Source organism: Plecotus auritus, assembly GCF_963455305.1.
Source record: "Plecotus auritus genome assembly, chromosome: 4".
In the NCBI taxonomy this organism is placed as follows: domain Eukaryota; kingdom Metazoa; phylum Chordata; class Mammalia; order Chiroptera; family Vespertilionidae; genus Plecotus; species Plecotus auritus.
In genome coordinates, this window is record NC_137775.1 from 32,623,429 (window position 1) to 32,639,117 (window position 15,689).

Here is a 15,689-nt window from a genome sequence, read left to right on the forward strand (position 1 = left end):
CGATTTATATATAATTTAAACTAATATAAAAATCAGCAGGGGGAGAGAGATAATGAACTTAGCTAAATTCCTCATATTTCATAGCAAGTATCATGGTTGATTTTATGGGTATACATCAATTATTACTAGATATTGTCTAATTTTAATAAAAGGATACCTAATTTATATGGTAACTCAGAAAAAAATCTTAAAACATAACAGTTAAAGTTGCTAGATCAAGAAATAGAAGTATTGCCCAGTCATTGTGTCTGAGTTGATTGGGCATCCTCGCACACACTGAAAGATTGCCAGTTCAGTTCCCAGTCAGGGCACATGCCCCAGTTGTGGACCGCCCCCAGTAGGGGGCATGCAGGAGGCAGCCAATCAATGTTTCACTCTCACTTTGATGTTTCTCTCTTTCTCCCTCTCCCTTCCTCTTTCTAAAAAATCAATTTAAAAAATTTAAAAACAACAACAAAGAAATAGCAGTATAAACAAATTATTCAAAACTTGGGAGGAATATCAGAAAAGCTAAAAATAGAAAAGGAGGGGGACCGGGATGACTTCTGTTTTTACCATTTTAATTTTTATTAAAAGTATTAGATCTTATTTTATAAAAAAAAAAATAAGTACATACTACTATTAATAATGATAGTACTGTTTAAAAAAAAAAGGCAAAAAACTGAAGAGGGAGACTTTCACTTCTGACATGAAAATGCAAAAGGACAGTAAGTGCCACCAGACCATGTAACCCCGTGGGGTACAAAAAGAGGCACAAGATAACATATCGCATATTACAGAATACTCATCATTGCTGAGTCTGTTTCCACATCATTATGGTCTAAATGGCCTATCTTTGTCATATAAACCTCTAAAAAGACCTTCATTTCATTGGCTTTAGACAACTATAAGTATCACACACTCCAGTCCTTCACCTCACACATTTCATTTAAAGAAACGGCTGTGTAAATTCACATTACTGGCAGGGGTCTACATTGGTAAAACCTTTTCAGGGTAGAATTTGGCAGTCCTCCTTGAAATGTAAACTAGGGCTACACTTGGATTTCTATTCTCAGAATCTCCCCTACAGAAACACTTTCCAAATGCTCAAAGGTAACTCTATACACAGATTTTCAACTAGGCTATTACTGTTTATAACAGAGGGGGAAAAAACACCTTAAATGCACATTGGTACATGCAGAATATTTTGGTGCCATTTAAAAAATGAGACACATCTATATCGAATGACCCTAAAAGTTAATCTATACACCCACACATACATATGAGTGGGTGGGTTTAAGATGTGAAGAGCAAACAGTTTTTTACCCTGTGAATTTATTTGATTTTTTTTTTTTACTACCAGCATTGTTTTTATATTTCAAGAAATCAGGGCATGCCTCAACTGTCATGTATTTGGGATCAAAATAATCCAAGAAGAGGAAAAACTCAAACCTAAGGGGGAAAAAAATCAAACTGTAATTGGCACGTTGCAGTCTAGGATGGTGAAATGGCTGGCTTCACTGGTTGGGTCTTTTTTTAGTGAACTAAGGCAAGAAAATGAGAGCACAAAAATTGAGGCACAGTTGAGTGAACCCTTGAGCGGCGGGGAGGACCCGAGGGTGAGGCGGGCCCTGGTGCCGGAGTGGAGGAAACCGCCCGCGATGCTGGACGACCTGGGCAATGAACTGGAAATGAACTGGGTACTGGGTGTGCAGGGAAGCGGTCAGAGGCTCAGAGACCCAAGAGCCGAATGGGGAAGACCTGGGGAAGGGCGGGAAGGGGAGTGGCGGGGCGGGGGGGGGGAGGTGGGTGGGCAAAAGAGAGAAAATGGGAGGCATCTGTAAGACTGTCAGCAATTTAAAAAAAAAAAAAAAAAAAAAAAAAAAAAGACCCCGGAGAGGGAGGGCTGACGAGGACACAGCAAAAATCTAGGGACCTGGTCTGGAGCCCGAGTGGCGGCCGGCGGTGAGAGTTTGGCCAGCAGACAGGGGGGCGGCTTCAAGTCAAGCGTCGGGCAAGGCTCCCAGAAGGATCGCAACGGGGACTCTGGGGCCGCCGAGGCCGAGGCCAAGCCGGGGCCGGATGCCCGCCGGGGTCCCCGCTCCGCGCTCGGGGCGGGCGCCAGCTCCCCGTACCTTCCCAGGAGAGCTCTCCTCCGGGCTCCCTCTTCAGGAACTTGTACCAGAACCGGTCCACGCGGCCCGGCTCCACCCCGTCTTGCGCCGCCTCCTCCGACGCCAGCTCCACCTCCCCGAGCCACAGGCCCGGCTCCTGCAGCGCCTGCGCCCCCGCGCCCGCCGGCCTCATGCGCACCGCCCCGCGCGGCTCCCAGCGCCCCAGCTCCGGCCTCGACCCCACGACCAGCAGCTCCAGCCCGGCGCCCGCCCCCACGGGCGGCACCACCACCCCGAACCGGAATCGCATGGCGGCGAGTGGCGTGGCTCTCGGTGCCCGGCGTCCCCGGGTGGCGGACCCGGCCGGAGCGCGAGGCGGCCGGCGATTGGGTGGCGGCGCGCGGGGCCTGCACGCGAGAGGCCCGGCCCCGGCGGCAACCCGTGCGAGGCTGCACCTTTTTTGGGCGGCATCACGCGGCCCGGGAGCCCAGCCTCGGCCAGGCCAGCATCTGAGGCCGGGGAAGGGGTTAGCGGGAGCCACCACCCGCCCGTCCCGTAGAAGCAGGCTGGGCACGCAGAGGCAGTAAGAAAGGGGAAAGGAAAGGGGGTTCGGAAAGGGAGGAAAACCTCCCATACGCCCTGCGTCATCTTTCCAAAAAACTGGGAATTATCTTTATGAGGTTCCTAAAGGAAAAGGGAATGGCACATAGAAAGCAGCCTCCCTAATACTGAAGTTGGGGGCAGATCCTGGGCCGGTCGCCGGAGAGCTTGGGACCTCACCCTGGCCACTTACCCCCCTGGCCCTCGGGCTCTTTAGGTGCGGTCCGACCAAACCTGGGTTCGGCAACCTCGGTACTTTGGTTCTGGCTAGGAAAGAATTCAGACCGAGACCCAGACTGTAAGAGAACGTTTAATTGGTAAATCACAGAGGTAGAAGTGATTCCTAGAAGAAATGGGCTTAGGAAACAAGTTATAGAAGTAAAGGGAGGGTGCTTAGAGCTGGGGAGTGAGGAAGTGAATGGTAACCTGCCTTGGGGAGGGGCAGAGAAAGGCTGGGGTTGCTCTTGGGAGGGAGAGCACACTGGGTCCTCTGTTCTAAGGGCTTAAGGATGCAGATTTTAGGGAGGTCCCAAGGGAAGATTCCAATAGAATATTCAGCAGTTCTCCACAGTGTGTCCATTAAAGGTTGTGGTCTCCCCTGATTGATTGGCCCACTCTGGGTAGGGGGTCATTATTCAATGCAGCTGGCCCTGAGGGCAACCGTGGGGGTCTCTGGTATGATTTTGCTGCTTTTCTAGACCTGGAGCTGAAATACAACTGAGACATAGATGTTACCTCTAGGGAGGAAAGGTCAGAGGGTCCAAACTGCACGACCAGCGATATGCTAGGGGAGGAAAAAGTCACCCTTGGTTGAGGTCCCACCCTACAATAGTTTGTCCCTTGCTAGGCACCTGGGGCTTTACACCCTGGTGACCTTCTGTACCTAGCCCATCGTCCTAGCTCATGTCTGTCTAACTGCCCACCACAAAATGCAGGTATAAAATAATCTTGAAAGACCCTGCCAATCCTAAAGGTTCTGTCATTGGTAGAAGAGTCGTCATTTAGACCCAGAGCTGATGCATAAACAGTATTTTCCCTTGCCTAGTCCAATTCAATGCCTGAAATAAAACATGATCACTTCCTTTTTTAAAATTATATTAGTTTAATATGTGTAAAATGGGTTTGTTTTACCTTCCCAAAGGAAAACAAAACAAAAACTCATTCTGTGATTATAAATATATGGCATTCATAATTTTTAAATGGCATAAAAATAGAACCTTTTGTTGAAAACTTCCTTTCAGTAAAAGTCAGCACCATTTTTTTCAACTTAAGACATTTTTATGTTAAGAAATACAGGTTTTAGCTATTTGGTTAAAAAGAAAACTATTTGCCTGTGAGGCGGGGCTTTATTTTTGTCACTGCCATAAGGTAAACCAAATGTCCTGTTAACATATTTGTTACTGTTTTAAATATATTTTTATTGATTTCAGAGAGGGAGAGAGAGAGAGAAACATCAGTGATGAGAGAGAATCATTGATCAGCTGCCTCCTGCACGCCCCCCACTGGGGATGGAGCCTGCAACCCAGACACATGTATGACTGGGAATTGAACCGTGACCTCCTGGTTCATAGGTCAACGCTCAACCAGTGAGCTGGGCATATTTGTTACTTTTTGATCCTTTAGTAAAATTGTCCTTGTGTCCTTACAATTGTATTTTCACAAACACTTAAATAACAGTCTCTTCTGTGAACTAAAGACATACTGTTTACCAGTATTTGAAAACTTGTGAATAGCAAAAGAAAGCCAAAATGTCATGCATTCAGAATACCATAAGTACGAGGGAAAGTACAAAAAAGTAAACCATACAAACTCAGTCTCTCTGTAGAACAGTTAGTAAATTCATAATACATTTTACTCTTCAGTATTGGTATTCCACTCAATGTTTGGTTGGTTGCTAAGCTTAAGGATAAACACAAAGAAAAATGTGGTAACAGCAAGGCTGGCCAAACATGGCTGATTCATTAGCAAAGCAGACGTTAAATCACAGTGGCATGTGAGTCTGTTTATTCATTGCTCTTACAGAATACAGAATATTCTTAGACTAATTTTAGGAAACTAGGAGTCATGTGGCCATGCAAGAACACCAGGAGCTGACAGTTTAGGACTTCCTTGTTGAAGAAAGACTGCGGTCTCTCGTGTACTTTCCAGATGGCATTATTCCCAGCGGCTCTTTCAAAGTGAGAACTGTCCATTGTCAGCCTACAGAGGTAAACTGAGGCAAGCTCGAAATTGTTGAAAAATGTGAGTTTAATAAGGAATTGCAAAATAAAGGAGTTTATTAAGGAAAAGCTATAGGCAAGTCTGTTGAGGGTTTGGGGTTGGCTGTATTTATGGGCAGGGAATGGAAAGGGGAGAGTTCAGTCAGACTGAGTCTATTAACATAAAAAAAAAAAAACCACAAAAAAAACAAGGACCAGCTTTGAAAATTTCCTGAGCAGACAAATACAGTCCAATCATACAAACAACACTCAATTCATCTTATTTTACAAGATCAACCTGACCTGGGTCATTTCTTGTTCATGTCTTGGGAAACCATAAGCAAAATTTCCCAAGGTTAATATGAGGTAACCACTGACCAATTCCCTATCATTTAAGAGAAGTCCATATTATCAGTTTTCTGTAAGTCAGGATTTCATAGGAAATCAGTCTCACAGTCCTTACATTTTGTGTCCCTGGGGGCACATAACTGAGATTTTCCATTTTACCCTCTAGTTCCATTTTTTAAAATTATTTCACACCATTCTATAGATAAGACAGTAACAAAAACAGAAAACAATATATTTGTTCAACAGGCATTATTCCTCCTCTCTCCTTATAAAGCAGTTGAGTAACTTTCACAGTTGGAAGTAGCCCTTTTAAGCACCTAAACAAAGTATGTAACAACGTATTTTATGACATGATTTAAATATAGTACAAACGTGATGGCTACATGGTACATTAAATAAAATACAACTAGAAAGCAGAGCAAGTCCAAAATACAGATTAAAGGACATGGCCATGCATCAATCATATTTTATCAATCATCTGAATTTGTTAACCATGAAAATGGTAACAGCCATTGAGCCTTATTATGTGTTTTTTATACTCATATTATCTTATGTAATTATCTCACCAATTCAGAGGTAATTACTATTGTTATTCCCAATTTTAAATGTGAGGGAACTTGCACAGAAAGGTCCAATAAATAGGCCACAACAAGGAAGGGACAGAGCTATAAGTGCTATAAGTCATTCATTCAGTTTATAGTAAATATGTACAATACATGTAATTACATATGTAATATACATAGTTTGATTCCTGATAAGGAAAAGCATTACAGAATGTAATTAAGTCCCAACATATTTAAATAAGTTACTCTTCAGTAGCTCTAAATAAACAATGAACTTCCTATAATTACTTCCTGTAATTAACTCCATCCTTAGGAATGATAGAACAGATGAATCATAAGTGGTATTCTAAACTGATCGATGAGTCTATAAAGACATAAGTATCTTAATATTTAGAGCGGATTTGGGTCAGGTCCTAGAAAATGGTCATTTTATGCCCTTATATGCCTATCTTGTTGGTAATGGAAATACAGATTTAAGAAGCCAAGGGGAATAATTTTCTAGTTACTAAGCTGTGTTATGCCCAGTTCTTTTCCCTAGTTGAATTCTCCATGTGAGTATTCTCATGATACTTCATAAAAATGATTATTTCTGAAATCAATTTGAGGTCAGATTCTTGATGCTATGAGGACAGTTGGGTTTAAAGCAAGCGTCAGCTCAGTAAAGTCACAATTCTAGTAATATTTTTAGAACACCAAACCCATTTCTTTCATTGAATTTCATTTCTATAGTGCTATCTTATATATAACTACAATGCTTGTTGAAGAATGGGTCATAAATTCAAATTTAGAGTTTCAGGATCCAATTCAAATGTTAATTTTTTGAAGACCCCTCAGGGAAAGCTATTACTTGGCTCCCTTGTGATTTATGTTTTTCTGAAACAATCTTTCACTAGTCAGAGAATTGTCATAAGTTTTTCCTTATAATATTGTGTATGTATACACATATTCACTGATGCAAACCACATTTCATCCGCATAGTTCAGGGACTATCATAACTATTCGTTTATTACTTGTCAGAACATATCTGAGCGTTTAATGTGTCATATATGTGTCACTATTTCCCATTTTGTAGCTTAAAAAAAAAAGCAAACACAGAGAACCTTCCAGAGAGAATGATTACAGCTTAGAAACTTTTGTACATTGTAACTGACTTTTCTGGGTTGGAAAACTGTAAGTGAGGCTACTTGAAATCCTGTTAAGAATCTGGAGCAGTAGAAGGATTTGAGCTGGACCAAGGCTTTATCCAAAAATCCCACATTTCTCAACTATGTAAACAATTCATGTCCTTTTGGGTACATATACAAATCTCTTATCTCCCGGAGATTCCAGTGATTCCGCTTCCCACCGCATCCCGCCATAGAAAAACACTGCCTTTCCAGTCATTGCCAACAGCCAGTTTTGTCATGCTTCTTTCTCTGTAATTTCTATAATAAAAATATTAATTTTAAAAATGCTCCAAGTATAAAATTACCCTGAGGAATATGCCTTTCAAAAGCACGGACCTGCCCCTTCCCTCTCACATCCCACCCCACTGTCAGCATTGTAAAACCCACACGCTCTTCCCACACTTCTCAACTGAAAACCTCTTCTCACCAAGCCCATGGAGCTGGGTTCTGTGAGGCAGTGACCTCAACTGACGTTTCCTAGGGCCAAGCCAGGTGGCTGGACCTCAAGGTTAGAGACGCCAACTTAGAGCTTCCTTCAGATGTAAAAAGATCCTCCAAGGTCAGGGGTAACTTGAATGGCAGGCTAGTTAACACCTTTCTCAACAAGGGTGGAGGGCTTGATAACTCAACCCCTAGGAACAAAAGAGTGGTTGGCTGGAAGGGATGATTTGAAACTCCCAAGGGAACTTTCAAAGAGTTTGGTAAAGAGAAAAGAGGTTAGCTGAAAGCAGAGCTGGCTCATTTATACTGAAATGGAGGATGAAGACTGAGGAGGGGGAGGGGAGGAGGCAAACCTGAGGGTGCTTCTTAAGAATTTGAACACTCTGTAATTTGCCCTTTGCTTCTTTTTCCTGACCATTAAATATGTTTATATTAAAGGTATCCTATCTAATAAAAGGGTAATATGCAAATGAACTGTCACTCCATCACAAAGATGGCGGCGCCTATAGCCACAAGATGGCACTCAGCCCCTCCGGAGTCCCCCAGTCCCGGCGGGGAGGGGCGGCCGCGGAGAACGGGCAGCATGAGTCGCCTGGGCCGGCCCCCCGGAGCCGGAGTGGACAGGGACAGGGGGGCTGGCCCACAGCCTCTGTGGCTGAGCACAGGCCCGGAGAGGAGACAGTGGGCCTGTCTCCCGTGGAAGCAGCACGGATCCCTCCCACCTCCCGCAGAATTGGTGCGGGTCCCTCCTGGCTCCCGCGGAAGCAGCACAGCTCCCGGAGGCGTGCTGCGGTTCCCACTGGCTCCCGTGGAAGCAGTGGGCGGCCTACTGCGCCTGATATCGCGCTATGGGCTACTGGTTTCAAACATAAACTGATTTGGGTGCTTATGGCTGAGATGGGGAGAGGAAGGCTGGCGGAAGGTTGAATGAAGAGGAGGACCCTAGACAGGAAGGGGCAGTGAAGGTCTGTGGTAACTGGAAAGGAGAAACCCACTGACCTTCAACAGCAAAGAAAGGATAAATCAGAAGCTGAGTAAAGACCCTAGGCTTCCCCCAAATCGTGAGTTCTTACTGAGGACTTGGGGGCTCTCTGCAAATGCAGAACTAGTTTAGGAGGAAGAGGTGTACCCATATTTTAATTAGTGGAACCAGCCACTTATTCAAAGATAGGTACTTGTCCAAGCATGCGCTGTGGGTGCTGTCAAGGTAGTATTTCCCAAAATAACTGTCATGTAAATTAATAAGAGAACCAGCAGGATGTAAGATGGGTCAAAAAGAATCCCCGATATAATGTATATAGACACTGAACAAATAGGAGATTACTAGGTTAGATACAAAACTGATTAATTTCTTACAAGACCATGAAACTGGAACCCATGAGTTTATCTCTTCTACCAAACAGAAATCGCTTACATGTGTCACAGATCAACACCTACAAGATTTAATATGTAACTTGGGGGATAGGGCCCTAATCAATAGTAAAATCACAAAATAAGCCCAGGCATGAATAATATTGTAGATACTAAAACAATTCTCAAGTGGGCCTGGTGGGCCCCGCTCCAGCCTGTGGACCATGCAGTCAATCTTACACTTTAGTTCTAAGTTTTGGATATTTTTTCTTAACAATGTGTAATAAAAAGAAAGCCTCCCATTTGTTCAGCTTGTTTACCATAGTCTAGGTGCTGTACTAGTTGACTTACATACCTTACCTTATTTAACCCTCTCCCTATTTCCATTACATTTTTTATTGTTTTAACTTATTTTTATTGTTGACAGTATTACAGATGTCCCCCATTTTTCCTTCCCCCTATTTCCATTACATAGTTATCATCTCTGTTAAACAGAAGAAGGACCTGAGTGTTTGGAATATTTACCTAAGACCATACAGCTAATAAATGGCAGAGGCAGGATTCGAACCCAGGAGTGCCTGATCCAATATCGTGTCCAGCCAGGGACGCAGCTCAGCACCACATGGAAGCACTGGGCTGAAGGAAACCCACTCTCCACTTGTCTTTTTCTTCCCAAAAAATACTTGCTCCTTGGTAAGCCTCATGCCACAGGGAAAATCTATATAAAGCCTTAGGGGGGAGAGTGCCCAGGGGCGACATATTTCGCTACTCCAAGCCCCACAAAGGCCTTATATAAGCTAAAGCTCTGACTCCAAATGTATTTAATATCTATAATAATAAAAGTGTAATATGCTAATTAGACCGGACGTCCTTCCAGATGACCTTCTAGACCAGCCGTGAGCAAACTACGGCCCGCGGGCTGGATCAGGCCCGTTCGGCTGTTCTATCCGGCCCGCAAAGCCGAAAGAGCGGAGGGTTCTCTTGCTCTCCCCTCCGCTCCTTTGAATTTATATTAGTTCACACAAACACTCCATCCATGCTTTTGTTCCGGCCCTCTGGTCCAGTTTAAGAACCCATTGTGGCCCTCGAGTCAAAAAGTTTGCCCACCCCTGTTCTAGACCAAGCCAGGGCTATGAGGGAAGCCCGGGTCCCAGGTGCCAGAGGGAAGCCGGTGCTGGCAGCCGGGGGAAGGAAGGCCTACTCTTGCACGAATTTCGTGCATTAGGCCTCTAGTGTTTAAATAAATGTTTAGACACAGTTTGGCAAATCTCAATATGTTTACTCGTTGGAACAGATCCTTAAAATTACTACTATTAGCCGAAACCGGTTTGGCTCAGTGGATAGAGCGTCGGCCTGTGGACTGAAGGTTCTCGGGTTCGATTCCGGTCAAGGGCATGTACCTTAGTTGTGGGCACATCCCCAGTGGGGGTTGTGCGGGAGGCAGCTGATCGATGTTCCTCTCTCATCGATGTTTCTAGCTCTCTATCCCTCTCCCTTCCTCTCTGTAAAATATCAATAAAATTAAAATTAAAATTAAAAAAAACCTACTATTAGCAGACTATATCAACCTGGACAAATACAAACGCATCAAACCATATGTAGAACAGTAGCCTAGACTTTCTGTACATTCGCTATGGTGACAGTGACTGCCCAGGGGCTCAGCCACGGGGAGGATTCTGCACACTCTGCTAAGACCCAGTTCTGCAGGAACTTGTCCAGAAACGCCACCGTCCTTGTGTAGCTCACAGAACTCTGAGCAATGAGTGAATCAGGAAGCAAAAATTCTAATGCTTCCTGTCTTGAAAGGAGGCCAGAGAAGGCTCTGATGAGGGAGCCGGTTTTCTTAACCTGACCTAACACATTTCACTTCAGTTTCAGTGAGAAATGAGACCAAGTGGAGGGAGGTGCTATTCTCTCTATGCCACCATCTGTGCACGCGCACGCGCGCACACACACACATACAACACACACACACACACACACACACACACACACACACACACAGCTTGCAGCATTTACAAAGTCACCCTATGGAGAACAGGGATAAGGCGAGGGAGGAGTTGCGTTGGATGGAAGCCTTGTAACAACAGCAACTGCCAGTCCCTCTGAGGGAAGTAACCACTGTGACAACATCATTCGTCTGTGATCTAAGAAACGGCTGGTATTCTCTGTAGCAGAGGGCACAAACAGCAGACCACAGGCATACATGAACTTTTATTTAAGTAGTTGCCAAAATATAAAAATTGGATAATTTCACACAAATATACAAATTTTTGACTTTTTAGAAAAAACGGATTTGGCAAGAAGGGGCTACAACCTTCAAAGGCGCAGTCGGCTGAGCTGGAGGCTGCCTCCCCATTGGATAAGCTTGAGCTCCTGACGCTCTTAGCTCCACCAGGCCCAGACTGCCTCCCTGAAACTGCGGCCAAGTTGCTGCTTATTTTCACACTCCAAGAGTTTTTGTGTGTTAGTTTTTCAAAATAGCATTAAAAAGAAAGTAGCAAGATATGAAGGTACTGGAACCCTCATGTATTGTTGGCAAGAAGGTGAAATAGTGCAGGCACTTTGGAAAACAATGTGACAGTTCCTCATGAAGATTAAACATAAAGTTACTATATGGCCCAGCAATTCCACTCCTCCGTGAGAAATGCAAACATGTGTCCTTAAAAAAACAAAAACAAACGTGTACTCGCACATTCAAAGTGTGGGAGCAAGGTCTAATTCTTGGAGTACTTACTTCTAAATCCTGCTTACAGCACTAATTGTGAGAGCAAGTTCCTCCTCGAACGCTGCTCACTGTACTAACTGTTGCTAACTCAGTTCCTCCTTTACCCTCTGTTCGCTGCGTCATTGTTGGAAGCACTCACTGCCCATCCTTCTGACTGGTCCAAGTGTGGGCGCACAGGTCCTAATCCTGCCCTCCTACACCAACTGTTGGGTCCAAGCCCCTCTGCCAGGGGCTGGACCTTCTTGGACATCTGGTAGTAGACAGAGAAACCATGAGAAGTTGTGGGTGTATGAGAAAGTCTTTATTATAGTAGCCAGTGGCCATGTAGCCATTGCTAACAAGGAGCTACTAGACAAAACAGTCCTTTAAAGCACAGTCCTAGGCAATAGGTAGCCACACACACAGCTAAGTAACAATACATCTTTCCTACATAGTAGCAGCCTCCAACACAGGAGCTATTCTCTGAGCAGCCAGCACTGCCTCTGGACGCAACAGCTTCACATAGCAGCCGCATCTGAGTCCTCTCATCTCAGCAGCCTCAGTAACATACTTTAATACCACTTAGCAGGCATCCTCAAACTACGGCCCGCGGGCCACATGCGGCCCGCTGAGGACATTTATCCGGCCCACCGGGTGCCGCTGCCTGTCCTGCTTAGCAGCCGACTCGTCCCGGGCCGGCAGTGCGCATAGGAATTTGTTCGTAGTTTTTTTTTTTAAACTATAGTCCGGCCCTCCAATGGTCTGAGGGACAGTGAACTGGCCCCCTGTTTAAAAAGTTTGAGGACCCCTGACTTAGACAAAAGAGGCTTTTCGCCAAATAATGACATCAATCATTCGAGTTACAGAAGGGCACCTTTGCGCAGTCTAGATTGCTGTGTCCTTGCACCTGCGTATAGTCCTTGGACACCCTGATTGAAATTCCTACACTCACCATGGCCTTGGACATCCAGCATACTAAGAACAAGGCCTCTGTGCTCTAATTGGCCTTGATCATCTGGCATACTCTATCATGGTTCCCACACAAAGCAACATCCTGTATAATAAAAGGCTGTTATGCAAATTGTCCCCTCAAGGGTTTGACTGACCAGGAGTTTGACCACTTGCTATGATGTGCACTGACTACCAGGGGGCAGTGTGGAATGAAGGAAGGCCCTGGCCAGCAGCCGGCATCTGGGGGAAGGAAGGCCCCGATTGGCCCTGATCTCCAGCCAGGCCTAGGGACCCTGCCCATGCACGAATTTTGTGCACCGGGCCTCTGTTATTTATAATAGCCAAAATTGGAAACAATTCAAATGTCTATCCAACTGATGCCTGGATCAATAAAATGTGGCATATCCTTGCAATGGAATATTATTCAGCCTTAAAAAGGAATGAAGTACTGACTTGTGCTACAACATGCTGAGCCTTGAAAATATTATGCTAAGTGAAAGAAGCCAGTAACCAATGACTGCATATTATATGATTCCATACAATATTGTATGAAATGTCCAGAATAGGCAAATCCATGAAGACAAAAAGTAGACTAGTGTTTGCCTCAGGTTGAAGGGGAGAGGGAAATTGGGGGAAAATGGGGAGTGACTGGTAAAAGGCATGGGGTTTTGGAAGAAAGTTTTAAAAATGATCTAAAAGTGACTTGTGGTGATGGCTACATAAATGTGTGAATATACTAACAATCATTGACTCATACACTTTGAATTGATGACTTGTATGGTATATAAATTACATATCAATAAAGTTGTTCAAAACAAAGCAAATGAACTATTCCAGCAGTTGGTGTGACCCCCTTTAAGTTATTTCAGCTTTGAACCCCTGCTTTTTAAGGGAAAAGGCACATAAAACCTGATTCCGAAGAATCTAGAAGAGAATTTGCTCCCTTTAGCCTACACCAGGGTACTGAGTCTCACTTGGCAGTGGTGGGTGGGAAGAATAACATTTTAATTTTTTTCAAATCTTAAAAAAAGGCCAATTAGTTCACATCTGACAATTAATATACACATTCTTTTGAACTATACAGTATTGGGTTAGGTGATTTGGAACTTGCAAATATGTGATCCTTGCCCACAAGAGCCTATGGTGTAGTTGCTAGAGATAGTTGAATTACAGCACACACAAAAGAATGTTTTTATATTTAACAATACTAAATTACTCATCACACAGCAATCACTGACAACTAGATTCAGGCAGCCTAAAGCTCAGCAGAGGACTGAGCACAAGACCTGGACAGGTTGGGTCTGATACCAGGTTATGAAAGACTTGCAAACAGAACTCAGGACAGATAAAAACAGAGAGGGAGGTGACGGGACACTGGTATTCCAAGTGAGGGAATTCATCGACCAAAGCTGGTGCAGGAAATCTCTGAGCATGTGTAAGGTAATTTTATTATAAATTTCTTGTTGTTGAAAGTATTACATATGTCCCCTCTCCCCCTCCCCCCACTCATTTACTCCCTCCAGCCTGCCCCTGCCCAGGCCTTCACCACCCTGTATGTATGGTTATACATATACTAGAGGCCTGGTGCATGAAATTCGTGCTCTCGTGTGTGTGTGTGTGTGTGTGTGTGTGTGTGTGTGTGTGTGTGTGTGTCCCTCAGCCCAGATTGCGAGAAGGCGCAGTCCAGGCCAAGGGACCCCACTGGTGCACGATCGGGGCCAGGGAGGGATGAGGGAGGTTGGCCAGTCAGGGAGGGACTGCAGGAGGGCTCCAGGGCTTGTCCAGCCCATCTTGCTCAGTCCCGATTGGCTGTACCCCAGCAGCAAGCTAACCTACTGGTCGGAGTGTCTGCCCCCTGGTGTCAGTGCACGTCATAGTGAGTGGTTGAGCAGTCTTAGCATATTATTAGCATACTAGGGGCCCAGTGCACAAAATTTGTGCACTGGGGGGGGGGGCGTCCCTCAGCCCAGCCTGCCCCCTCTCACATACTGGGAGCTCTCAGGGGATGTCCTACTGACAGCCGCAGTCTGGCCTCCCTTTGTGGGAGGCGACCGGGCTGATCAGGGAAAGGCACCAGCCCCATCACCCCACTGCTGCAGCCACTGCCAGTCACCGCAGCCACCAAGGTGTTTTCATCAACATGGACTCTATTCCCTTCACCATGAAAAAATGACAACTTTCTTTAGGCATTTTCAAGATGTGTCTTTCATAGGATATGACATTTCTTTCTTTCTCTCTTTTTTTCATCCTCACCTGAGGATATGTTTCCATTGATTTTTAGGGAGTGTGGAAGAGAGAGGGAGAGACAGAGAGAAATACCTATGTGAGAGGGACACTTTGATTGGTTACCTCCTGCAAGAGCCCTGACCTGGGCCCCAGCCAGGGAGGAGTCTGTAACCTAGGTACATCCCCTTGATCAGAATCGAACCTGGACCCTGCAGTCAGCAGGCCGAGGCTCTATCCACTGAGCCAAACCAGCTAGGGCAGGATATGACATTTCTTAGCCCTCCAGCAGTGGACCTTCGTTTTTTCTCCAGGAGTATGGTGGAAAAGCTCTAGATCACCTTTTTGGATTCTTACACCCAAGTTACTAAGAATATTACCAGTGGCATACAGGGAGCTTAGCCAATGAGCAGTCAGAAAAGGTGTTTCCTCTGTAGTTCACACCTATCACCTCCGATCTCTGGCTCCACCCCTGCCAAGGCCTAAAGCTTCGGGGACTGGGCAGGGGCCCCCCAGCTCCCTCTGATCGCCAGCTCTGCCCCTGCTGAGGCTTGGGTCCTGGGCAGGGGACCCCCAGCTCCATCCTATCCCCCAGCTCTACCCCTGCCCACGAGCCCCCTGGCTCAGGCCCTTCCCGGTTGCTCAGGACCCACCCTGGGCCTACCTCGGAGTGACCTGGGTGCTGAGAAAAAGTTCCCAGGACCCAACGTATGCAAATTAACCTCCATCTTTGTTGGATTAATTTGCATACTCACTCTGATTGGCTGTGGGTGTAGCACAGGTATGGTCAATTTGCACGTTTGTCTATTATTGGGTATGATTACACTTTGATTGGTTGAATGGCTGACCAGACAACAGGACACTTAACATAGTAGGCTTTTATTAGATAGGATGCATACAAGGTCTTTGGTTGATTACCTCCCACACACCCACCCTCCCCCTAGGTCAAGTAATTTTAGAGTAACAAAGGATAAAGATCCCAAAAATTGGTTTTCTAACATAATTATACTACAAACATGTATTTTTCCTTAATTGCATTTTAGACTACG

At 45.1% G+C, this 15,689-nt stretch overlaps 1 protein-coding gene across 3 annotated transcripts in view; it reads right to left on the bottom strand.

Moving 5' to 3' along the window:
• The window catches only part of EPM2A (EPM2A glucan phosphatase, laforin), a 62,168-nt gene extending 57,099 nt beyond the window's left edge, over positions 1 to 5,069 (bottom strand). For 2 of the 3 annotated variants that reach the window (XM_080663730.1, XM_080663728.1), the window contains exon 1: positions 2,115 to 5,069. In XM_080663730.1, coding sequence (XP_080519856.1) covers positions 2,115 to 2,727 — 613 coding nt within the window. In that variant the 5' untranslated portion in view covers positions 2,728 to 5,069. The other variant, XM_080663729.1, reaches the window with a different exon arrangement.
• Positions 5,070 to 15,689: the final 10,620 nt, after the last annotated feature.